Consider the following 24,160-nt stretch of genomic DNA (forward strand, 5'->3'; position numbering starts at 1 on the left):
CATCCAGTGGAACCTATGAACATGAAGTTCAAGAAATAAGTCTGGCGGAAGAAAGAGATTTGCAATTTAAAACCATCTTAATAGGTAAGAATAGATAGGTGCACGAAGACACGCACAGGAAGAAGGGGAAGGCCGAGAAAACAGATGCACAGGCGCTAGAAGAGACTGGCCAACATTCGCTTATTCTAAGGGTGGCCTGGCCGGCTTGAGCCCCCACGGGAAACCTGGCTAGCCGCAATCCTGGCGTGGCACGGCCCTGGGGACCCCAGGCACCGCCGACAGCCGGGCGCCCCCACCCCGCCCCCACCGGCACCCCGGCCCGGGCTTAGGCATCGTCGGGGACGCACAGGACCCTCGCCCTGGCCCCCGGGCCTCCCGGCTGCATCTGCTCACCGAGTCTAAGATCCAGCGGACACCAGGGCTGCAGGCCGCTACCAAGGCCCCGCAACGCCACCATGATCCCAGGGCACCGGCTCGCCGCCGCCGTGCTCAACTTTCAAAGCTCGCTCCCGCGCGCGCGCCGAGTCGTTCCTGTGGACCAATCACAACGTAAAGAATTTCCCACTGGCCAACCACCGCGCCGAGCCGTTTCCATTCGCTCAACCAATCACCGGCGTCGTCCGCCGCACGCTCAGAGAACTGGGCGGGCCGAAAAGTGGAAGCCAAACAAGGCGCCTGCGGGTGTTCCGCTAATTCGTTCGAGAAGGAGCTAGGGCCTGAGTTAAACCCTAACAGCGTTTTTCCCGCCTCGTTTTTCTTCAATGGGGGAAAATCTAAAGGGTATCTGAGATAGGGTACTTCCGGTAGTAACTGTCACCTTTGCCCTCGTCAGGCGACATTTCGCGTGCGTGTCAAAGGGCTGCCTTTCCCGTCAGCACTCGAACAGCGTAATATCCGAATGTGAAACGCAGCCCAACGTGTATCGAGCTAAAGTAATAAGGGAAAAGTAGCCGAAAGCAGTCCGAGAAGACAAGACAACTGCAGTTCTGTAGAGGCTGCGCGACACGCGTGGGCCCAGAGCCTGTCCCAGCGAGGTAGCAGCTGCCATGCCGACCGCTGGAGCGCCGGCCGCGCTCTCCCTGCGCATGCGCAGCGAGCTCTCCTCCGGGCTGCCGGGAGTCCCAGGAGCGTTAGGGGGTGCGCCTGCGCGCCGCTGCTCCAGCGCATCCGGGCTGGAGCTCGCCTGCCCCCTCCCCCGCCCGGAGCCGCCGAAGCGCCTCGGTGCGTTGCACCGCCGGAGGCTGGGCAGCTCGCAGCGCGGCTCGGCGCTGGACCCCACCCGGCAGGCGCAGGCCACGCACACCCGGCTCTGTGCGGCTGCCCCCCGCAGCATTGCACGGCCGACCCTCGCCCGCCCACTGCCACCGGCCGCGGGACTGGCTGGGACTGGCTCGGCGCAGGGCACTGCTCCTCGGTGCATTGCTGCTCGGGCGCCGCAGCCCGCAGCCGCCAGCCTCCCCCGGCCGTGCCCCTCCCCCGTGGAGCCGGCTGTCGGTCGGCGCCCACTGCCCGGCGGCACCGGCGGAGCCAGGCAGCGCCGCGGCGGCCGAGCGCGCTCGCGCATCGGGCCCTCTGGCCTTCTTTACCTAGGGCAGCCCGCGCCGCGGTGCGAGGGAGCGGTCCTTACCGAGACCCGCCCGGCCCGGCGGTGCGATGAGCTTCTTCGGCTTCGGGCAGAGCGTGGAGGTGGAAATCCTTCTGAACGATGCAGAGAGTAGGAAGCGGGCCGAGCACAAGACGGAGGACGGGAAGAAGGAGAAATATTTCCTCTTCTACGACGGGGAGACGGTCTCCGGGAAGGTGAGCCTTGCCCTCAAGAACCCCAACAAGCGGCTGGAGCACCAGGGCATCAAGATCGAGTTCATCGGGCAGATCGGTGAGTCGACCCCCGGGACCCCCTCCCCCAGCGCCGACAGCCGGCCGGGGAGCAGGGTGATTCAGGGCCCAGCTCCTCTGGCGAGGCCTGTCACAGTCGCTTGTCAACTGCAGTCTGAGGCCTGGGGTTCAGCTACAAGTCCCGCCCGTGGGCGACTCCCCCTGCGTTACTGTCCTCCCTGCCAAAAGTGACAGCGCGCTGCCAGGGAGATGGGGACGGCGAGGGCGGGAGGAAGCGCCCTGCTGTGCCTCGTGGGATGGGCACCTTGCCTATGGGTTCTCCCCATTGTCTCCGGCATGCACTCGGCTTTGCTTCCTGTCCCCAGGATTTCTGGGTGAGGTGCTCTGGCCATAGCCTGCAGGTGGGTTTGTTAGGGGGAGACCGCTCTGCCAATACTGGCTTTCCCATCGCCCGGCCATCTGCAACTGCCAGACGCAAAGTGAGGCTGGTCCACCGAGCCCCACTTCCCAGAGCCCCCACCAACCCGTTTTTCTCTTTAGATGTGGTGTGAGAGAGCTAACCAGTTCTCTCTACCTCACCTCAGCCCTGAACTACCTGTGCTTGTACATGTTTCCAGAAAGAAGACCCATAATCTTCAGTCTAAATCTGACTACCTAGGCTGCGTTTCTTAGACTTCTTTATTAGAATGCGAGTTTTCACACACATTTTCTGTTTAAAGACAAAGAAATGGTGTTTCTAAAAACCACAATTAAGTGATCAGAGTTTCTCAATGCTTTAAACATGATTATTAATCATTGGAACTAGACAGCGCCAGGCACAGTGGCTGATGCCTGCAATCCCAGCACTTTGAGAGGCTGAAGTGGGAGGATTGCTTGAGGCCAGGAGTTGGAGACCAGCCTGGGCAATATAGCAAGACCTGCCTCTACCCCGAAAAATTTTTTTGTAATTAGCTGGTCGTGGTGGTGCTTGCCTGTAGTCCTAGCTCCTCGGGAGGCTGAGATGGGAGGATTGTTTGAACCCAGGAGTTCCAGGCAGCAGTGAGCTGTGATAACACCACAGCACTCCAGCCTGGGTGACAACCAGCAAGACCCTGTCTCAAAAAAATAAACAAATAAACAAATAAGAACTAGACAGTAAAAGGCAGTAATGGTAAAGTGATTTGGGGAGCTCCCAGTCAAGACTGGGTTGTCTCCAATTCTAAGCCTTATTTAGACTCTTGTGTATTATTAAAATGCTTGGGTACTTTTAAAATAAGTTGTTTTTGTCGTTAGGTTAGGAGTAGAATCACAGTAAATACCCTGTGAGCTACACATCTCTGGTAGAGAATCCATACCGATACCACACACTGCATACATAACTCTGTTTTTAGAGACTTCCTTGGGGAATCTTTGTTAAACTCTCTTATCCTGAGAGTTTAGCAAAGAATTTGCCGTCTCCTTTTCACAGAGGCAGGAAACACGGAGACACAGGTAGGAGAAACCCTGGGAAAAGGAGGACTTGTGGCCTGGCTCTTGGGTTCACTGCTCAGCCTCAAGCATTTTGCCTCTGGTATTTAAGAACATGAAATCAGGTTGAAGACTGGCTGATCTTACAGGAAGCTCTTTGTTGTTATTTTAAAGCCAGAATATGAAAGGTCTTAGTGTACCAGAAAAGGGGCCGAAGAGTGAGTTCCATGCCTTCTGCTTTCCTGCTTCTGGGTTCAATGGTGGGGTAGATGGCAAGGTTCCTCAGTAGCAGCACTGTGATGTCTGGCGTCGTTTGGCATGTTGTCATGGGATGTTTAGCACCATTCCCAGCCTCTACTGACCAGACAACAGTAGCATCCCCCACTTGTGACCACAAAAATGTCTTCAGATATTGCTGTATATCCTCTGGAGGGTAAAATCATCTCTAGCAAAGAACCCCAGGATAAACAGGATGAGTCCAAAGCATATTATGCTACGCATAGTAACTAGTCGAGAAATCATTGCCTATTGAGCAAGGTATTTTTTAGTAGCAGTTTTAAAGTTATTGCATTGATTCTTTGGCTCCATAATAATAGTGTTGGCAGGCATGTTTAGTCTGTGTCTATACCATCACTCCCAGGTGGTGGTACCTTACCAGTATGTGAAAGATAACCCAGAATGTCTTCTGCCCCAGACAGTGTGAAATTAGCTGTTCTAGGAACCGTGTCAAGGCCTTCCTCTGGTCTGAATGAAAGGGAGTTGAAGAAGCTGCTTGCTGTGCCTGCCCCACCTGATTTCTTGTCTAACTCCTTACTCCTGAGACATCCATCATCCCTGCTGAATTTTCTCAGAACCTTTTGTTGCTTCCACTGGTAACTCTTCCCGGGCCCTTGGCCACCCTGCACTGAGTTGACCGTGAGACTGGGGGAATTTAGCCACTCTCTGGGCCTCGGCTTTCTCAGCTACCAAGCAAGGAAAATAACATCACTTGGTGAGAATGTTGGGCATGCCAGGGGATCATGCATGACCCTTATAGAGGGTTCCTTTATAAAATTATGGTAGTTGAAGTAGTAAAATGTTTCCATTTCACAAATTGAGTTATCACCCACTGGCTTGCTGCTCTTCCTCCTGTACCTGTTTTACCTGAAGACGATCGCCCTGTCTACTGATAGGGAGTGCATGTTTCAACCCTTTGCCTTAAATCTCTTACTTTGGCCACATGGGCCAGTCTCAGTTGGTGTTGTAGATGGAGCCAGTCCCAGCTTTGTGCTGAAGTATATTGTTCACGCTCAATTATCCATGGTTACGTGAGGACATAGAAGTAGAATAACACAGAATGATGGACAATATGTTTCTGATTATTTGGCTTTGGGATGTATTTCTTGATCAAGAACAAGGCATTAGAATAACCTTTGTAGTTCTATTTGATGTAAAAGGGAGTTTGTGTTCCTGAAATACACACATGGACAGGGAGTAAAGATGTACTATTTGGAAGTCTATTTGGAGGCACAGAGTGACTTTTCTTAGACAATATGTTTCTGATTATTTGGCTTTGGGATATATTTCTTGATCAAGAACAAGGCATTAGAATAACCTTTGTAGTTCTATTTGATGTAAAAGGGAGTTTGTGTTCCTGAAATACACACATGGACAGGGAGTAAAGATGTACTATTTGGAAGTCTATTTGGAGGCACACAGTGACTTTTCTTAAACTCTTATATTCCTCCTATTTTATCTTCCTGGTTCCCCGAAAGAAGCATGTTGTGAAGTATTTGTGTCATACACCTGTGTCAGTCATTGTAAACTGAGCTTGGGGCACCAGAGCGAGGCTAGTGAGTGAGTTTGCTGAAGCTGCGGTCGTGTGGTTTTCTCCTTCATTGCATTCTTTGACTATGTGCGAGATGGGTGGAACTTCGGTCTGTTCTGAGGTCTGGCTGACGGGGTGGCATATGGCAGTAATCAAGTTGATAGCGCTGAGCTCTGTCCCTCTTCCTTGTTAATTTGGAGGCAGGCAGGCAGAGGTGTCACTTTTATCCTGTCACTTGCTGTGGCAATCTCATCTGCACCGATGACTTATTTTCTTTGTTTTTTATTTAAAAAATTTTTTGAGACATGGTCTCACTCCATCACCCAGGCTAGAGTGCAGTGCCACGATCACAGCTCACTGCAGCCTCAACCCCCTGGGCCCAAGCAATCCTCCCATCTCTGCCTCCCAAGTAGCTGAGACTACAGGTGCATGCCACCATACCCAGCTAATTTTTTAAATTTTATGTAGAGACAGGGTCTTTCTTTATTGCCCAGGCTGGTCTGGAACTCAAGCGATCCTCCTGCCTTGGCCTCCCAGAGTGCTGGGATTACATACATGAGTCACTGTGCTGAGCCCCATGAATTATATTCTGATGACTCCCAGACTGTTTCTTTGTCCTGACCCGACCTCTCTTCCGAGTTTCACACGTCTTTGAAGCTGTCTGCTAGACATGTCCACCGGGATACCCTACAGGTGCCTCAGAAATGCATGCAAACACAAACCCCTCTCTCTGTCTCTGCTTCAGCCACAGCCCCACTGCGTCTCCTTTTTTCCCCATTTCGGCCTATGTCAGCTGGGATCATTTAGCCTCAGAAATCTAGATGTCATTTTGAAGTCTTGGCTCCTCCTCCCACACATGCAGTTGGCTGCTAAGTTTTGGCCTTCTCTGCTGGTTCTGCAGTATATCTCAAACCAGCGTCTCCTCTCTCTTCTCAATGCCACTGCCTTTTATTTTCTGTTTGTAGCAGCTTCCTAAGTGGTCTTCCTGCCTTTGTCTTCCTCTCCTTTCAGGTCATTTTCTGTGAAGATGAAGTTTCTTAAAGGCAGTCTATCATTGTCAGTCCTTCCTTAAAATTCTTCTCGCCTCCCTATTGGTTAATGGGGGAAAGTATATCCAAATCCCTCCTGCTCTGGCCCTCCCTCTCTTTCCAGCCTCGTCTCCCCTAACCCTTCACTCTCACCGCTTGTGGGTTCCACAAACTATCCTTTTCTTCTAGAATCTTGGTATTTTCCCTTTGTATAGTAACATCTTTCTGCAAGATATAACCTTCCACCTAAGCTCTTACTCCTTCAAAGCCTAGCTAACATCATATCCATCAGAAAGTCTTCTCTGACTTCCCCAGGCTGACTTAAGTGCTTCCTCCACTGTTCTTCCAGAGGCCTCATTAATACCTCTTTTCAAGCCGGGTATGACAAGCTTGTGACTTTAAAAAAACTTGTCTGTCTTTCTTACTAATTTCTGAGCACCTGAGATCCAGGGACTGCCTTCAGCCCATCATTAGTGCAGTGGCTAGCACGTAGAAGGTGCCTAGTAAATATTTGTTGAATGGATATATTGGTCAAATCTAAGAATTTACAGAAACTATTCTTTGTTGTTGTTTTGTTTCGTTTTGTTTTCTTTTCCCGCATCTCCTCCCAGATAAGCAAGAGTTACTTTAATGAAAGAAAGACACAAATCAGGTTTGTTTTGGTGGTTGAGCAGCTGAGCTTCCTGCCTTTGTTGTGGAGGAGGCATTGATGAGCAACATGTGGTTGTCCATCAAGGCCACTGACAACTCGGTGACTCTCCAGCTGGTGTGCCCCTACTGGGGCTGTCCTCACTGGGGGAACTGGGATAAGGAAGTATTAAAGCTAACGTCAGTTTACCTGCCTTTACATCTTTCTTTCCTCACACTCTTCTGTGCCAAGTTGAAACTGATACCCCCTTGCATGTAAGAACATAAGAGTTGTCAAACCTCTGGCCCGTTTGGTCCTGCACCACTGCTCAGATGTGGCAGTTTGAACGTTGCTTCCTGAGACTATAATATCCTATTTATTCACTTATGTGGTAGACGTTTTCCTGTTATCCTCTGCAAGTTTTTGAGCCACACTGGGATCCTTCCTGTACCTAGGATACTTTTCCAGTGGCTTGGTCTGTGTTCTAACAATGCCAACACATGTGGTGAGGGCATCTCTTGGGTCAGGCCCATGGGACAGAAAGATCTAAGACCTAGTCATCCTACTGGCCCACGTCTTTAGGAAGATGCAGTAGTCTGTAAGGAGCACTGCAAGGAAAAACTGTAATTGTGAGAAGAAGAGACCATTGTTGAGCTGGAATCCTTTGGGGAACACCAGTGAAGTTTAGAAAGCAGACCTGGGCCGCCTTGGAGACTAATGGGGTTAAATAAACCAAACGTAATTAGAAGGTCAGACATACGGAGGAGGGCAGACAGGAACATCCCTGTACTCCAAAGCCAACAGACATTATCTGGATTTTTTTTTTTTTTTTAGGTTTTAATAAGCCCATTAATACCAATCAAGCCCATACTTTTAAAAACTCCAGGGGCTTTCTGTATTTTAATTCATCAGCCCTTGAAACACTAAGTAAAAGGCACATTAAGATGAGGTGGATTGATTCTGGCCTACTTAACAAGCTGCTGGTGGGACTGGAGCAGAGCTGCGCCTGGTGAGGTGTGGGCCACCCAGAGGTGCCAGTGCTTGTGAGTTTCACAGGGTTGGCAGACAGGAGTAGGGTGTGGTAAGCACGAATCCTGACAGTGGCCAGCCAGCAGACAGTGGCTGGGAGGGTCAGATGAAGAGGAGGCTCTTTGGAGGGCTTTTTTTTGAGATGGAGTCTTGCTCTGTCGCCCAGGCTAGAGTGCAATGGCACAATCTCAGCTCACTGCAACCTCTGCCTCCCGGATTCAAGCAGTTCTCCTGCCTCAGCCTCCCGAGTAGCTGGGATTACAGATGCCCACCACCTCGTCTGGCTAATCTGTGTATTTTTAGTAGTGACAGGGTTTCACCGTCTTGGCCAGGCTGGTCTCAAACTCCTGACCTCGTGATCCACCCGCCTTGGCCTTCCAAAGTGCTGGGATTACAGGCATGAAGCACTACGCCTGGCCTTTGGAGGTCTTTTTCTGCTTTGCTGACTTAGGTTTCTTCCAAAACTGCACGAGGCCTAGACTAAACATGGCCTTAGCCAAGCAGCAAAGCTCAGGGCGGCTGTCATGGGTGACCCGTGATGCAAAGCTGGCTCAGTTTCCTTCCCGAATGGCAAATTCACTTCTCAACTGTTGGTGGCAAGTTTCACCATGAAAACATCCTGAGTACAAAAGTTATTTCCTCCTGTTGGACTGAGAAGGAAACCAAAGACAGAATAGTTACCTTAACCAAAAACTTACTCAGTTCCTACTTCTAGCCTGACACGTCTGGTCCCTGAGGACTGCTGGTTGGGAAGAATGAAAGATGACGCGTGGTTGCTTCTTTGGGACGGAATAGAGGCTATTTACAGTCTCTTTAGGGCCCAGACCTCTCGTGAGAACAGCCTTGGATTTTTGTTTTAATTTATGCAAGAGGAAAACAAACTTTCTGGCAAATAGGAAGCATCGCTGTGTCTGCCCCTTTGCCCCACAGTGTTTGCAGAAGTATTGCAGATGGCTTATAAAGGATAGATTAAAAAGGCCAGGCCAGCCCTGCTGTGACTGCACACTGGCCACTCTTCCATGACATTTGATGTCAGAGCTGATATTAATGTGTGTGCAGGAGGAAAGGCACTAGAGAGAACGTGATGCTATGCAGGGAATGACTTCTCCTGCTCCAGGTGCCCTGCAGGGGCAGGCGGACGGAACCTTCTGCACTGTTGCTAGGCTCCACAATGCTGGCAGCCTGAGCGCTCTCTGTGCCTTCTCTGTTTTGTTTATTCCTGATGTTGCCTTTGGGCTGTGCGATCGCATTTGTGTATTTTTCCATCCTTTTCTTCTTCTCTTCCTTTTGACTCTGGACCATTGATTCTGGACACTGGGGCCTTGCTCTGCCTGCTTCTGTCCCCTGAAACTATGGCCAGAATCTAGTGCTTAGAAACTGAGGTACCAGGTTCCCAAGTCAAGGTTTCGGCTTCCACATGAAAGCCAACACCATCGACCAGGACTCATGCAACAAGAGTAAGCCGAGGAGTCCCTGTCCCCGGGGCTGGCCGCGGCTCCGCTTCCGCCTGTCATATACTTCTGACTTTTATTGGGGGGGCACAATTACTGGATTGCTCACTTTCCACCCATAATTTGGAGCTGCCACCTCCCACTCTGAGGCTTTGTGGATTATCACTCACTAACCAGCATGCTGCCTACTATTGAAACCACTGAGTGTTTGGAAAGGAAGGTCATTGTTTGTAATAAAAGATTGTGGCTGATTGTAGTTACACGGGAAATCAGCCACAAGCCACAGCCACACAATACACTGTGAATTCATACAGAAGTGGCATCACTAGTGTGGGATCCCAGAGACTCCAGTCTGTGGACTCGCCTCTTCCTCCCCAAGCAGCAAACAACAGAGGCAATGAGTGTGCTCCGCCTGCTCTCTGTTCCCAATTCATCTGCCCTGCTGCAAGTTGCAGTCTAGCACGGGACTTGAACACAGAATCCTCGAGGGGTGGTGGCTTGAACTGTAATGTGGCCATGCATAGCCACAGTCAGTATTAAGAGCTTACCTCGGCCGGGCGCGGTGGCTCGCGCCTGTAATCCCAGCACTTTGGGAGGCCAAGGCGGTTAGATCACGAGGTCAGGAGATCGAGACCATCCTGGCTAACATGATGAAACCCCATCTCTACTAAAAATACAAAAAACATTAGCTGGGCGTGGTGGCGGATGCCTGTAGTCTCAGCTTCTTGGGAGGCTGAGACAGGAGAATTGCTTGAACCCAGGAGGCGGAGGTTGCAGTGAGTCGAGATCACACTACTGCACTCCATCCTGGGCGACAGAGCGAGACTCTGTCTCAAAAAACAAACAAAAAAAAGCTCACTTGTGCAGGGCCAGGTTCTAGGAAGCACCAGGGAGCTGGGGATGTGGGCCTTATCTTTAAAGGGCCTGCAGTCCACAGTGGGAGCGGGGGAGACCAGGTATGTAGCAAAACTTATACTTAAATAGAATATAAGCAAACATAAAATAATATAGGACAAATGGGTGGCATGAACTTATCATCAAAAAATACCAGAACTATTTCCTGAAGAGGATAAATGTAGAGCAATGCTTCCTAAAGCATGGAAGTGTGGTAGCAGCCGTCCTGGGGAGCTTATCAGAAGGGCCAGTTCTCAGGCCCCATCCCAGACTCCTGAATCAGAAACACTAGGGTGGAGTCCAGCCATCTGTGTGTTAACCAGCTTTCTCAGTGACTCTGGTGCACACTAAAGTTGGACACCTCCTGATTTCAGTGGAGGGAATAACATGAAAATGTCCATGTTCGATTGGCCACATGCCTTCCTTTTGGAGTAATAACAGCAGCTACTAACGATGTTTTTGAGTATTTGCTGTGTACTAGATACTGTTCTAAGTCTTTTACCTCCATCACCCCTGCTACTTCACACAGAGCCTTGTGAAGTAGGTTGTGTCATGACCTGCATTATACCAGCTGATAGAAATAGACGCAGTCTAGAAGGAGACCTGCTCTAGTCTCAGCTCTGCAGCCAGCTCTGCGACTCCAGGCCAGTCAGTTAAGCATGCTGTGCCTGGGTTTCCATCATCTTTTAAACGGGGTGATAAGACCTGTCTTAGCTGTGTCAGATTATTATTATAAGGATGATATGATTAAATAGCTATATCCTTTCAGAAGTTGGAAGTGTTAAATGCTGTTTAAAGAAGCGTGGCATTTCTTATATTAGCTCCCATGACTTACCCTTATTAAAAGATGGTGTCCGAGTGTCTTGGAGCAGGATTATTTTGGGTTCCTTTTCTGCCACGGGATTTCACTATATAAGACAGAAAAGCCTTTGGAGAAGAAGGAGGGAGTGAAAGAGCAGAGGTCAAGAAAACAAGGCTAGAAGGGGTCTGTTCTGCAGGGAGGTCCTTCCAAAAAGCAGTTCCTCCAGCCTACAGCCCCCTCACTCGGCCCGGTGTAGCTCAGGATCTGATAAAGGAGGCATCGCTGTCTCTCACCAGAACTCTACTACGATCGCGGGAACCACCATGAATTTGTGTCCCTGGTGAAGGACCTGGCCCGGCCTGGAGAGATCACCCAGTCGCAGGCCTTCGACTTTGAGTTTACCCACGTGGAGAAGCCGTATGAGTCCTACACAGGGCAGAATGTGAAGCTACGGTAAGTTATGTCTGCTGGTTCCCCACTGTGCCCTAGAACCTGCCCCATGTGGACGAGGACCTGAGGCTGTCCCCACTTTTAGGATCTTCACAGCGATCCTGAGAAGGAAGAGTGTCGCGAGCTGTGGCGTGCTGGGAAACCATTAACCGTGGGCCTTCCAGGAGGAAAGTGGCCCTAGGTTGTAGCATGTGTCAATTTCTGTAGTGTACATAGCCCCGCCATGGCCAATTTCAAGCTACCTAATGTTCCTAAATGTAGAGGTGGGAGAGATATGCTATTACCATCATATGGAGACACATTCCCTGAAGAGCAGAGAGCATCGTAAAGGGCCGGAAAATAGGAAGTGATGAGATTTTCGCATGTCTTACCTTTGTTTTTAATATGATTCATTTAATTGTGAGTTTATATAATTTAACTTTCAATAATTGCTGTGTTTAACAGCCAGGTCATAAAATTCCTGAAAGTTCAACGTCAGCCACCCCCAGCACACTCCTGCTGGCTGGGTGTCAGGAGATCCTGACCTGCTGTCAGGCTCTGCCACACAGCTGCAGTGTGACCTTGAGCTCTGTAACTCAGCTTTCTCACTTCAAAGTGGGTAATGGACTTGGATTCTAATTCTAGATGTCCTCTTCTTTTGGGGGTGATAAGAAAATAAAGTTCTTAAAATGTGAACACATAGGTACATGGATTGTTTTTACTGTTATAGTGTTGGAAACTCTGAGAATAGAGACTGATGCCAAGGTCTTTTGGGTGAAAAAAAATCCACAGCAGATATAGACTGTTAGGTGTAAACTTGAGGTTATGTGATGCTACTGGGATAAAGCAGTCTCCCCTGTGACTCTGAACACCTGATTCCAGGTCTTGATACCATCTCATAAGATCGGTTTATCTCCTCACCTGAGGACCTGAGTTTAGGATGGTACACACCACAGCAAGACCTTTAACTTCTTTTCTTTCTCTGTCCTCCCTTCTTCCATCAGAAGAGTGAAGGCTCTTTTTAAATCTTTGCAGAGGTGGTGGTTCACGCCTGTAATCCTGGCACCTTGGCCAGGAATTCGACACCAGCCGGGGCAACATATTGAGACCCTATCTCTACCAAAAAAAAAATTTTTTTTAATTTTTTTAAAAGAAAAAAAACAAATCTTTGCAGAGAGGTCTAAGACTGACATTACACCCAGTAAAGACAGTGTTTCATAATCGCACCCAGAGAATGCAGCAACCGCGAGGATCATCTAGTCATCACTTCAGTTTGACCGAGGGATTTATTATTTAATTTTTTTTTCTTTTGCAGTGGATTTGTCTTAAGCGTTTGTACTGCAGAAAGAAAGGTGTTGAAACCAGTATAGCAGTGCCTCAAAAAATTAAACAGAATTACCATATGATCTAGCAATTCCTCTTTTGGATCCAGAAGCGGATCCAAAAGAATGGAAAACAGGATCTCGAACGGATATCTGTACACCCATATTCACAGCAGCATTATTCGCAATAAGCAAAAGGTAGAAGCAACCTAAGTGTCCGTCAGTGGGTGAATGGACACAGGAAATGTGTTTTGTCCGTACAGTGGACTGTTATACAGCCTTCAAAAGGAAGGACATTCTGTCCTATGCTACAACATGGGTGAACCTAAAGGACATTGTGCTACGTGAAAGAAGCCTGTCACAAAAGGACAAATACTGTCTGATTCCATATATATGAGGTACCCAGAGCAGTCAAATTCATAGAGACAGAAAGTAGAATGGTAGAGGCCCAGGGCTGAGGGAAGGAGGAAATGGGGGTTGGTGTTTAATGAGTAGAGTTTCAGTGGCGGAAGGTGGAAAAGTTCTGGAGACTGATGGTGATGTTTGCACAGCAATACGAATATCATTAATGCCACTGAACTGTATAATTAAAAATTGTTAAAGTGGTAAATTTTATGTTATATGTATTTTGCCACAATAAAAGAAAAGTGTTAATGTCCAAATCACATGAAGACTTTAGGATTCATGTTGCGAAAGAGAGGAGGTAGAGATGGGAAAATTAGTTGAGGACAGTTTAAAGATGTAACTTCCAGATTAAAAGCTTTTTCTTATTACACAGGCAGAGGGAAAACATGAAAAGATTATTGTGGACTTTTCTTTTGTCTTTAGGCAGAGAAAAGGTTATTTTGGAAGATTGGAGTCCATATGTAGCATTTGGTGGATGGGAAGAGTATAGAGACAAAACTATCAGAAGGCTATTGTGAGGTCCTCCGAGTATGATTTTGGTGGCTGTAATGGGAACAAAGAGAAAGTGAGGAATGTAACAGACACCAGCAGAGATTACCAGTGAGTGCAGGCATGCAGCCGTGGAGATGGAGACAGAGGGCTATCAGGAGGAAGAAATGATCTGGAGATAAGGTGATTCATCCAGCTCTAGAGGGCAGGCTGAAGTACTGGCAAAATAGAGAAAGCATAAAAGTTTAGCAGACAATTGGAAGCGCAGACCTGGCACTAAGGACAGAGGGGACACTTAGAAATGTGCAGTCAGGACTGATCTGCTCAGAGGTCATAACTGATAACGTTTTTGAAGAAAGGGAGCACAAGGAGAGGAGAGAGCCAGGACCCACCGGGGCATGGCAGGAGGAGGAGAGGGGGGTGAATCAGGGCAGCGCCTCTGTGGAACCGCGGGAAGAGTGTTTCAAGGAAGAAGTGTTTCACGGGATGCAGAATCAAGGGCTGCTGGATTTGGCAGCTGGGAGGCCATGGGTTACTGACCTCGAGGCGAGCGGTTTCTGTTGGGTGGTGGAGACAGAAGCAAGGGGTTGGGAGGAGTGGTTCGTGGAGAAGCCTCAGCTGTTGGTGCAGAACCCGCCTTGTGACAGTTGTCTCTGAAGAAAGGAAAAGAAAGTATGGTAGGTCAAGAGGGTAAGGCCTGGAGAGGGTTCTTGGGATTGGTGACTTTGGAAACCAATTTTTTAATAAGCTCAGAGGAAAAGGCCTTTAGCTAGAGGGAGATTGATGATCTTGGGGAAATCAGAATATGTAGAAGGATCCAGATGCCGGACCAAGGCTTCCACATTAGAATCATGTGGGAAGCTTTTTAAAATGCGAATGCCTGTGTCCCTTTCCAGACAATCACATATCAGGTGTGCCCAGGCAGCAGGATTCTTAAGGGCTCTCCTCTCCTGGTGATTTCATTGTGCATCCATATGGAGAGTTCTTGGGCCGGAGTGGGGAGGAGAGGTCTTGAGAGGGAGAGGTGCTGTTGGAGACAGGATGGGTGAAAATGCAGAGACATGTTCAGACCTTAAGTAAGGAACAAAGCAGAGGAAGGAGCACATTGTAAGTCTTGACTGGGAAGGCCTTCATCTTCTTAGTGGAGTAAAAGTCAGTGTCTTCCCAGACAGCGGGGTGGGGAGACTTGGGAGGCTGAGCAGTTAGAAGAGGGCTAGGGACAGGTGTCCTGGGCAGGGTGATGGTTACTGAGGTGAACCGAAAGGATCCCCAAGAAGCAGCCAGTGCCACACAGAGGATAGTAGCCGAAATGTGTAGTTGGTATGGCTAGCATATCTTTATTTATTTATTTATTTATTTGTTTTTATTTGATTTTATTTTTTAGACGGAGTCTCGCTCTGTCGCTCAGGCTGGAGTGCAGTGGTGCGATCTCGGCTCACTGCAAGCTCCGCCTCCCGGGTTCACGCCATTCTCCTGCCTCAGCCTCCTGAGTAGCTGGGACTTCAGGCGCCCGCCACCACGCCCAGCTAATTTTTTGTATTTTTAGTAGAGATGGGGTTTCACCGTGTTAGCCAGGATGGTCTCGATCTCCTGACCTCGTGATCCGCCCGCCTCGGCCTCCCAAAGTGCTGGGATTACAGGCGTGAACCACCGCGCCCGGCCATATCTTTATAACTTCATCTGGTAATGCTTGACAGATGGTGGGGATTATCTAAGTTTTATTTAAAAGAAAATACAATTTATTATATTAGATTATATTAAAATAATGTTTTATGGAGAAGGAAATACAATTAAAGAGCTCCTCCTCATTGAGTGTTAGCACAGTGCTAAGTGCCGGGGATGACCGTGCTGCACTGGCGGGCCGCAGAGGGCAGCTTGTTAAACCCTTCAGGGCTGTGTCTCTGTCTTCTCTCTCATCCCCTCCACAGCAGCATCCTCCCCAGGGATCCTAGGTTCAGCCAGAGACTTGTTATTCCACAGACCAGGTCCTGTCTGCCCCTGTGGCATATAAGGTTTGCTCTCCTGGAATGCCCTTTTCTCCCTCCACACAGCACTGGATCGCAGCATCTCAATTAGCCCTTTCCGTGTGTTCCCATTTCTCTATTTGCCCATCTCCCCCGGTGAACTGTGAGCTTCCCATGAGACTGTATCTTATTCATCCTGTGCTTAGCCCAGTGCTTAGCTCAGTAAATGTTTGTGGAATGAATAGCTGACTTAATTTCTCTCTTTCCTAGTCCCCTCTTTTAACTTAAAAAAGGTTTATTGGGACACTTTAAAAAGGTTTATTGATTGAATATTGTTCGGTGAACAAACATGCAAAGATAAAACTACGAGACGGACTCCTTTGCCCCAAAAGCCAGCAGTTAGCTGATGAAATAAAACCTGTACACAAATACATGGTCAGTAGTGGTAAGGGCCGTGAAAGGCCCAAGAATAACATGTGATTGGGGTACAAGGCAGAGAAATCACTTTCCCTTACAGCAGGATTCTTGACCCGGGGGCATGGGCTCCCTAGAGGGATTTGGGGGAAGGGTCTTTGAACTCCCTAGAATTGTGGTTGAAAAGGTCTCTGTATAGGTACATATGTGCATCTTTCCCTGGAAGAGGGTCTGTAACTTCTTAAAAGGATACAAAGCCCTCAAGGGTTAAGAACCTTTGTACAGGCTTCTCTCAAGTGGGCCAATTTGGTACCTATATCTAGGTAGCATCTGGAGACTGGGAGTGTTTATTCATGACAGTTCCGTCTCCTACAGCTATTTCCTTCGAGCTACCATCAGCCGCCGCCTCAATGATGTTGTCAAAGAGATGGACATTGTAGTTCACACACTCAGCACATACCCGGAGCTGAACTCTTCCATCAAGATGGAGGTTGGGATTGAGGACTGTCTGCACATTGAATTTGAGTACAATAAATCCAAGTAAGTGTCTCAGTGCCAAGGTTGTGAAATGATTATTTAAGGAGGTTAAGATGGGACTTGATGCAGATGCAAACTGATGGCCCTCTGTGACTCGACTGCTTTGTGGTGACATGCGGTGGGGGAAGACCCTGGGAGCAATCCAGTGAGTGTCTATGGCAGGCCAGCTGCAGCTGGACCGACCACGATGTAAACACTTCATTTACCTAAATTAACCATATTCAACTAAGGTGGTGTCTTTAAGTTAAACATCCTATGATGCCTCTCAGTCAAGCTAAACTAACTTGAGGTTGTTTTGGAATTCCAGCTTCAGCTGTTTCCCGCTACTGCTAAGAACAATCTCAGAATACCATTCCATTATCATGTGCTCCCTCCATCTGTGTCTTCAGAAATCAAAGCGACGAAACCAAATATTGGCCATGATTTGCTGCTTCCTCCCTGAACTAAAATGAATTATAGCAAAGAATATTGGATTTTTTTTTTCAAGATGGGGTACAGTGGCCCAGTCATGGCTTACTACAGCCTTGACCTCCTAGACTCAAGCATTTCTCTCACCTCCGCCCCTACAAGTAGCTAGGAGCACAGGCATGCACCGCCACACCCAGCTAATTTGTGTCCGTGTGTGTGTGTGTCCGTGTGTGTGTGTGTGTGTGTGTGTGTGTGTGTGTGTGTAGCCAAGGTTTCATAATGTTGCCCAGGCTGGTCTTGAACTACTGAGCTCGTGATCTGCCTGCCTTGGCTTCCCACAGTGCTGGGACTACAGGCATGAGCCACCATGCCCAGCCCTGATGTATTTTTTATAAAAGTCTTAAAATGACTTTATTTTAACTGGCGAGTTGGGAAGATGTATATCTTTTAAACTGTGTTTACTGTTAGAACATCAAAATAATTAGCCAGTTATAAATAAATCACAAAACTTTCTGACAGCGTATTTCAAAAGCATCTTTCTTTTGAATATGATATTCCTGAGAATGTTTGGAACTCAAATATCCAAAAGTAGAAAGGGTATTCTATTCACAGAGAGCTATACAAAAAAGCCACAAAGTCTCTAAGTAGGATTTTCATTGTGGCACCCCCAGGACCCACTGTCATCCAGAGGCTGGGAGCAGTGGGAGCTGCACCAGATGGCTCATCTTTGAAGGGTCAGGAACAGAACTTTTTAAAACTAGGAACATATGTGGTTCTTGGAACAGGGTTGGAGGAATGGTGTGTTTTTTCCCCTGGCAGGCCTGGAACCTAGAGGGCCCCAGGAAAATGACCAGCGTGACCCAGAATTGGCTCTGCCTCGCCTAAGCCCACCAGTGAACAGAGAGTGAGGCAAGGTGGGAGGGAGGCTGATCTGGGCCTGGCATGGGAACAGGCTCTTCCCCTTTCTCCTTATAGCCTCAGGGTTCTGCGGTCCTGCCCAGAAAGGAGCCATCCAGAGTGCCTACCCACTACTGTCCTGACCATCTGGTGAAGGCAGAGGCCAGCAGCTGTGCCACCCGTAGGAGCTCAAAGCAGCCACTGGTCATCAGTGCATGCCAGACCAAAGCTAGTGTGGAAAAGGTGCTCTAGAGAGGCAGGGACGGGACACTTCCAGACCACACCTCTCCTTGCACAGCGAGCTGCTCTGTGTGAGTGCCTGATTTATATGCCAGAGAACTCCAGACTTGGAACCAGGGCCTGCTCTGCCACTAAGAAGTTGGGCTAAGGTCAGCAGGTACTAACATTTTGTACCTCGGCTTCTCATCTGTAAAGCGAGGAGCTTGGACCAGATCAGTGGGTTTCAAACACACAGAAAGTGTGAGGTGGCAGCGGAGCTGGGGTCCTTAGACCCTCTGGCCTTCCGCTTTTCTTCCAGCCACAAGCAACGTTTTTGTTGGGTTTTTGTTTTTTTTTTTTTTAACTCTCCCCGCTTATACCTAGAGCAGCTTTTGCTTCTGTATAACGTTTAGAATACAGGAATGTGTGATTTGTAGGAGTTTGAAAACATCTCGAATCCATGGTCTCTAAGCATCCCCTGTAAGATGGCGCAGGTGGTCTCCTGCTGCTTTTGCAAATTTGCTGAGGCTGTTTGCTCAGGTGTCTGCAGTCTTCCTGTAGCCTGTGCACAGAAGGGTGGTGTGAAACAGTGGGGAACACTCCAGCCTGGGGATTAGGATCCTGGGTTTACCACCTTTCTCTACCCCCTACTCACATCCTGGTTACCCAAGAGAACATTATCTCTTTTCTTCCAACTGCCTTTTCTTCACCTGTAATATAAGGAGGCTGAATTCTGATGTCCATGCCAGCATTCTTATCCTGTGAGCTGAGCATCAGGTTTTAAGATTTTATTCTTTCTCTCATGCCTGATACAGGCTGTGCACATGTAGACTATTGACTGACCCAAAGAAAAAAGCCTGAGGGTCAGGAAGTGTTACCCAATGTGGCTCACTTCGTAACAGCTCACAAGGCCAGGCCAGTGGAGCCCAGAAAGCAGGCGCTGATGCCGAGAGTGATTTGCTCTTCTCACTCTACTGCTGCTGCCTGGCCTGTCGGCCTAGAGCGGACAGAACTGTGTGCTTTGAGCCATCCAGGTCCGGTTCCCTAAAGACATTGTGTGGAGATCAGAGGAAGGGAGAGACTGGTCCCTGCGCTTGTGGGACTAGCCTCTCATACATTAGGATATCTTTCAAAAACACAAATATAAAAGGTACTAAAGCAGCTGCATGCTGGGGAGATAGAGCAGATGAACAAACATGAATGGGTACCATGCAGGAGAGACGTCCTTTGCGTGGGATGTGGAAGGGACAGAAGCTACTTTAATCCAAGTAAAGACCGCACTGGGAAACAGTTCAGCCACAGCCGTGTGGGCAGTGATGGGTGAGTGTGTCCTGCAACTGGACCTTTAACCAGCATGCTTGGCCGTGGCATGTGCGCTCTACTGAAACAGAAAGGTCTGGCCACAGTACCAACATCTTACTTTCTGTACTTTCTGTTCCCCAGATACCACTTGAAAGATGTCATTGTAGGGAAGATATACTTCCTGCTAGTGAGAATCAAAATCAAGCACATGGAGATAGACATCATCAAGCGAGAAACGACGGGTACAGGCCCCAACGTGTACCATGAGAACGACACGATAGCCAAGTACGAGATCATGGACGGGGCACCAGTGCGAGGTGAGACTCCAGGCCCAGGCCTTGGCTACCACAGCTTTTCTCCCATGTCCTGCACAGAATTCTGGAGGGGCTTGAGGGATTACACTGTCAAAATAAGATGTCCTCTTAACCTGTAACTTCTTAATCTCTCAGTTTACACCGTGGGTGGCAATAAGGAAGAAAAGGAAGGCTGAGTGTGTAGAACTTGAGGCTACTATCCCATCTTCACCCTGAAAAGTTGCACTTAGACTTGGATTATATATCGGGCTTGTACTGAAGATTGAACCTCAAGAGTCACTTTGGAAGGTCCAGGTTTAGCAGATGTGGTTTGAACACGTTTCTGCTTCTTCCTGTTGACATTCTGGCATTCTCTGCTGCTCAGGAGCAAGGGATGCATGCACAGCAGCCTGTCTGTGACTTGGCTCTAGCTCCGATTTATTCTCTGAATTCACTTGTCAGGTAGAAAGAGCACTACTAGATACTTCAGCCAACACCACCAGGTACCCAGATAGCCCTGGAATTTGCTGGAAGCATCCTCTCCCAGCCCCAGGGAGCTAACATTATAGTGGAGCTGGAAGCCCTTTGTCATTTGGGGACCGTGATTATCTGGAAGAAGCAATCATTTACATTCTTCATTGGCTCTTTAGCCATTCCTCAGGAATGGCGAAGACTCTTCATTTTGAAGTGCGTGGTGCTTCCAGGGTTTTATTGGCTTATTCCTTTTACTCCCACAGGCTGCTCCATGTGGAAGGAGGAGCGCCACAGATTTAGCTGCCTGCAGCTCTGGGGACACGCGGGTGTTACCATGCCAGGCCCTTGGAGGGTTGGGACCAAGCTCTCCTGACACTCTCTGATGTCCCATTTTGTCACTGGCTGTGCAAATAGAGCCAGCTGTCATTTTTCCTGTACAAATGAAATGGGTCACTGAGAATGCATGTAAAAGAGCAGATAATGATAAGATGGCTTATATTTAGCTTTAGACCACATTATAGGTTTGGCCTTTCTCGGTAGAATTACTGCCCTAATTTTGTTCCACTGATACTAGAAAAGGCCTGATGTTAGAGCTGGAAGGGATCTGTAGTATCACGCAGTCCGATTCTCTAATTTTCCACATGAGAAAATGAAGGTCCACAGGAAGCAGACACTTAACTCACAAATCAGAAAAGCGGTTCGTGCAGAACTGAGGCCATAGTGAGGACTTTCTGCTTTCCACCATACCACCTTGCCAGTCCACACAAGAGGGAGGTTGTATTTTGGGGGGCATACACTGAGGATGGAGAAAGATGGCATCAGAACTGCTGGGTGAAGTGGTGGCTTAACTGGACTTTGACAGCTGCCTTTTGAAAACCCCAAAACTAAACACACTGCATGTAATCAAAAGATGCTTATACTAATAATGACCTGTGCTGTTCCCACTCAGTTGCTCTCTGTTTTCGAGAAGACATGAGAAGCTGCAACATGACCTGGAGTGGAACTGGAGAGTCACATTTTTGTTTCAGCCACCTGCTGGGCAGCAGAGCGACTGCACCTTCCCAGAAGGCTGAAGTGCTCGTGTGCTGCACTCCAGTGGCATCTCTGCAGTGGTCAGAGTGACCTGGTATAAGGGAGAGGGCATCACCTTGCCCCCTGTGCTGACTCCTGCCCTCCCCCTACAGGAGAGTCCATCCCGATCCGGCTCTTCCTGGCCGGGTATGAGCTCACGCCCACCATGCGGGACATCAACAAGAAGTTCTCTGTGCGCTATTACCTCAACCTGGTGCTGATAGACGAGGAGGAGCGGCGCTACTTCAAGCAGCAGGTGAGGGCCAGGCTCCTCCAGGCCCCGATGCCCTTGGGACAGAACAGGAGGCTCTCTTTCCTATGGAAGGTCAGACTCCATTTTTGCCAAGAGGTGGGAACATTAGGTCGCCCACAATTGCACAACAAGAATGAGGATTCCCACCTGGCCTTAGAGTCTGCTTCCTCGGGCCTTCTCCTGCAACCACCTGCCCTTTTGGCCCACACCAGGGACAGGGAGGTGCTGGCAGCTGCTGCCTTTGGTGAGAGAGAAGCAGAGGAGGTCCTTGCCCGAGATTCCCCACGTCAAAGTTGGGAGCCTCTAGGAAACCTGTCCCCATGCCTCCCTCTAAGGTGTCACATTGCCCCCCTTTCAATTCTGCAGGAAGTGGTGTTGTGGCGGAAGGGTGACATCGTACGGAAGAGCATGTCCCACCAGGCGGCCATCGCCTCACAGCGCTTTGAGGGCACCACCTCCCTGGGTGAGGTGCGGACCCCCAGCCAGCTGTCTGACAACAACTGCAGGCAGTAGGCCCCCAGGGCCAAGAAGATGCTGGGCACCCACCCAGCACCCCCATCTACCAACACCAGCGGCTGGGGGCGGGGGCGGACCTTGTGAGGCTCAGTTGACCCGTTACTTGCAACCTGAAAACAAATCATGTTTTTGACTTAAATTCTTTTCTCCGGAGAACCCAAGGGGCTTGGGGTGGGAAGGAGTCTCTCCTTGGGATTCTGCGGCCGATGTGGGATAGAAGAGGTAGCATCCTGGAAGCCAGCCTCTCTGGGGAACATGAGCCCCCTTCCTCAGGGGGCTGCCTTGCGTCTTAGAGGAGGGAGAGCAGAGAGCACGCATCCTTGGCTCCTGGCTCTCCGAGCTTCCTGATACAGGATCTGAGCATGTCCCTGGGATTCTGAGCTGCCAACAGGGCCCTGGGTAGTCACATCTTGTACTCCCCTCTGCTGTCCCGGAGGTAGTGGCAGGAGTTGGGCCAGCCCCCACTAAGTGGCAGGGGAAGACTCACGATTGGGAAGCTACCTCTTTGGGAATCTTGGATGTGGTGATCTCAAGTTCCCACAGGCCACCTCCTTCTGGCCACTCACTGCTGGGACCCAGGCACCTCCCTTCTCCATCCTCTCTGGATTGTCAGTAATGTCCTGGAACAGAAGCCTGTGGGATGGCCTTGGGCACAGAGAAGCCCTGGGGTCAGTGTCGTGCACGGATGGCGGCAGTGTTGAACCCAGGAGGCTGAACCCAGCCCACCACGGAAGATGAGTGCATGGCAACCGCCTGCCTTCACGTTGCTCCACTTGGTAACCCCAAGGTCTGGGCTGTTCTAGGTATTGCTTCACGTGCCCCAACAAGCCCTTAACAAGAGGGCCTGGTTCCCTGAAGAACCAATCCCAGGAAGGGGCCTTGATCCCTCTGCCTTGCTGAGAGTGAACCCTCGTCTCTCCTCACCCTCCATTTCATTTCTGGGAATTGGGGCTTAGTTTCGAACCTTTGGCAAGGCTGTTCTTACTAATGCCCAAGCCCCTTTACCCCTCTCCCTATAGGTTACACAGGGGAGACCAGGGCCTCGGCAGAAGACTGCTGCCACACTTCCAAATCATTCTGCTTGCCAAATATGTCATCTTCACCAGTTGACTGACCCAAGTTTAGGACCATTGGTATCGTGTGTTTAAAAAACACATATAAAAAAACTCTTGTGAATATTCTTGTTATGCTAGAGAGGAAGGCACTTCTCCCTCTACGGCTCTGCGCTGGGGCCTATGGTAGTAAAGTTGTTTACTGTCCTTTTTCTGCCTCCCCTGAAAATGACAGGCATTCTTCTCCCATTGGCCTCCCTTCCCTTTATAGAAAGACCAAGCAGGCCCCACTGGCCAAGAGGTACGGTATTTGGCAGTCTGAGTTCTCAGTAATTTGGAAAGTTAAGGAGTTGGTTCCTGTGTCACCTTTCAGTTAGTGTGGGAAAGGAAGACTTCTGTTTTCCTGAGATCAGTGCAGTCTCAGGCCTTTGGCAGGGCTCATGGATCAGAGCTGAGACTGGAGGGAGAGGCATTTGGGGTAGCCTAGGAGGGCGACTGGCGGCAGCAGAACCGAGGAAGGCAAGGTTGTTTCCCCCCTGCTGTGTCCTGTGTTCAGGTGCGATGCACAATCCTCATGGGAACAGGATCCCCCATGCGCTGCCCTTGATGATCAAGGTTGGGGCTTAAGTGGATAAGGGAGGCAAGTTCTGGGTTCCTTGCCTTTTCAGAGCATGAGGTCAGGCTCTGTATCCCTCCTTTTCCTAGCTGATATTCTAACTAGAAGCATTTGTCAATTCCTTTGCCTCCCAACTGACAACACACGTTCATTTTCCAACCTTCCTAACATCTTAAACCTTTCTTCTGGGAGAACTAGAAGATAGAATTTGCTTTGATTCTCTCAGGCGCTGTGCACAAGCCAGGTCTTCTGTTTTCTCTTTCTTACTCTACCCACATTCTTGCCTTCTCTATCCAACTGTGAAAGTGAGGGGAGGCTCCTGTCCCCCTCTCTTAAGGTCCCCAAACCTGGGAGTGCATAGGTACTAAATCAAGCAGTGCAACTTGTAATTAAGCAGCTGCAGTGTTTACATGTTTCTTAATGTGTCATCTTTTCAATGGCTGTATTAAAAGGAGAACGTTTGTTTTAATGGTCTTTCTGATTAAAGAAAGCCCCTGTGGCTTTGGAGGCATTGTGCCCACGGTCCACCAAGTTCTGTGGTCTCTTCCGTCTTACACGGTCCCATCTCCGACACTCAG

General features: G+C 49.2%; 2 protein-coding genes across 3 annotated transcripts in view; one reads left to right on the forward strand and one right to left on the reverse strand.

Moving 5' to 3' along the window:
* Positions 1 to 1,767, reverse strand: part of NCAPD3 (non-SMC condensin II complex subunit D3) — a 71,432-nt gene extending 69,665 nt beyond the window's left edge. The window contains exons 1-2 of one of the 2 annotated variants that reach the window (XM_034934089.3): positions 1,628 to 1,767; positions 394 to 531 (exon numbers count right to left, since the gene is read on the reverse strand). In XM_034934089.3, coding sequence (XP_034789980.3) covers positions 394 to 457 — 64 coding nt within the window. In that variant the 5' untranslated portion in view covers positions 458 to 531; positions 1,628 to 1,767. Of the gene's footprint in view, positions 1 to 393; positions 532 to 817; positions 1,082 to 1,627 lie in introns of those variants that run through there. The other variant, XM_008973261.4, reaches the window with a different exon arrangement.
* VPS26B (VPS26 retromer complex component B) lies at positions 1,130 to 24,113 on the forward strand. The gene is made up of 6 exons (XM_008973259.4): positions 1,130 to 1,876; positions 11,218 to 11,374; positions 16,320 to 16,484; positions 19,449 to 19,624; positions 21,259 to 21,401; positions 21,765 to 24,113. The coding sequence occupies exons 1-6, from the start codon at positions 1,654 to 1,656 to the stop codon at positions 21,909 to 21,911; spliced, it is 1,011 nt and encodes a 336-aa protein (XP_008971507.1). The 5' UTR covers positions 1,130 to 1,653; the 3' UTR covers positions 21,912 to 24,113.
* The last annotated feature ends 47 nt before the right edge of the window (positions 24,114 to 24,160 follow it).

The sequence above is a fragment of the Pan paniscus genome, chromosome 9 (genome assembly GCF_029289425.2).
Source record: "Pan paniscus chromosome 9, NHGRI_mPanPan1-v2.0_pri, whole genome shotgun sequence".
Taxonomy (NCBI): domain Eukaryota; kingdom Metazoa; phylum Chordata; class Mammalia; order Primates; family Hominidae; genus Pan; species Pan paniscus.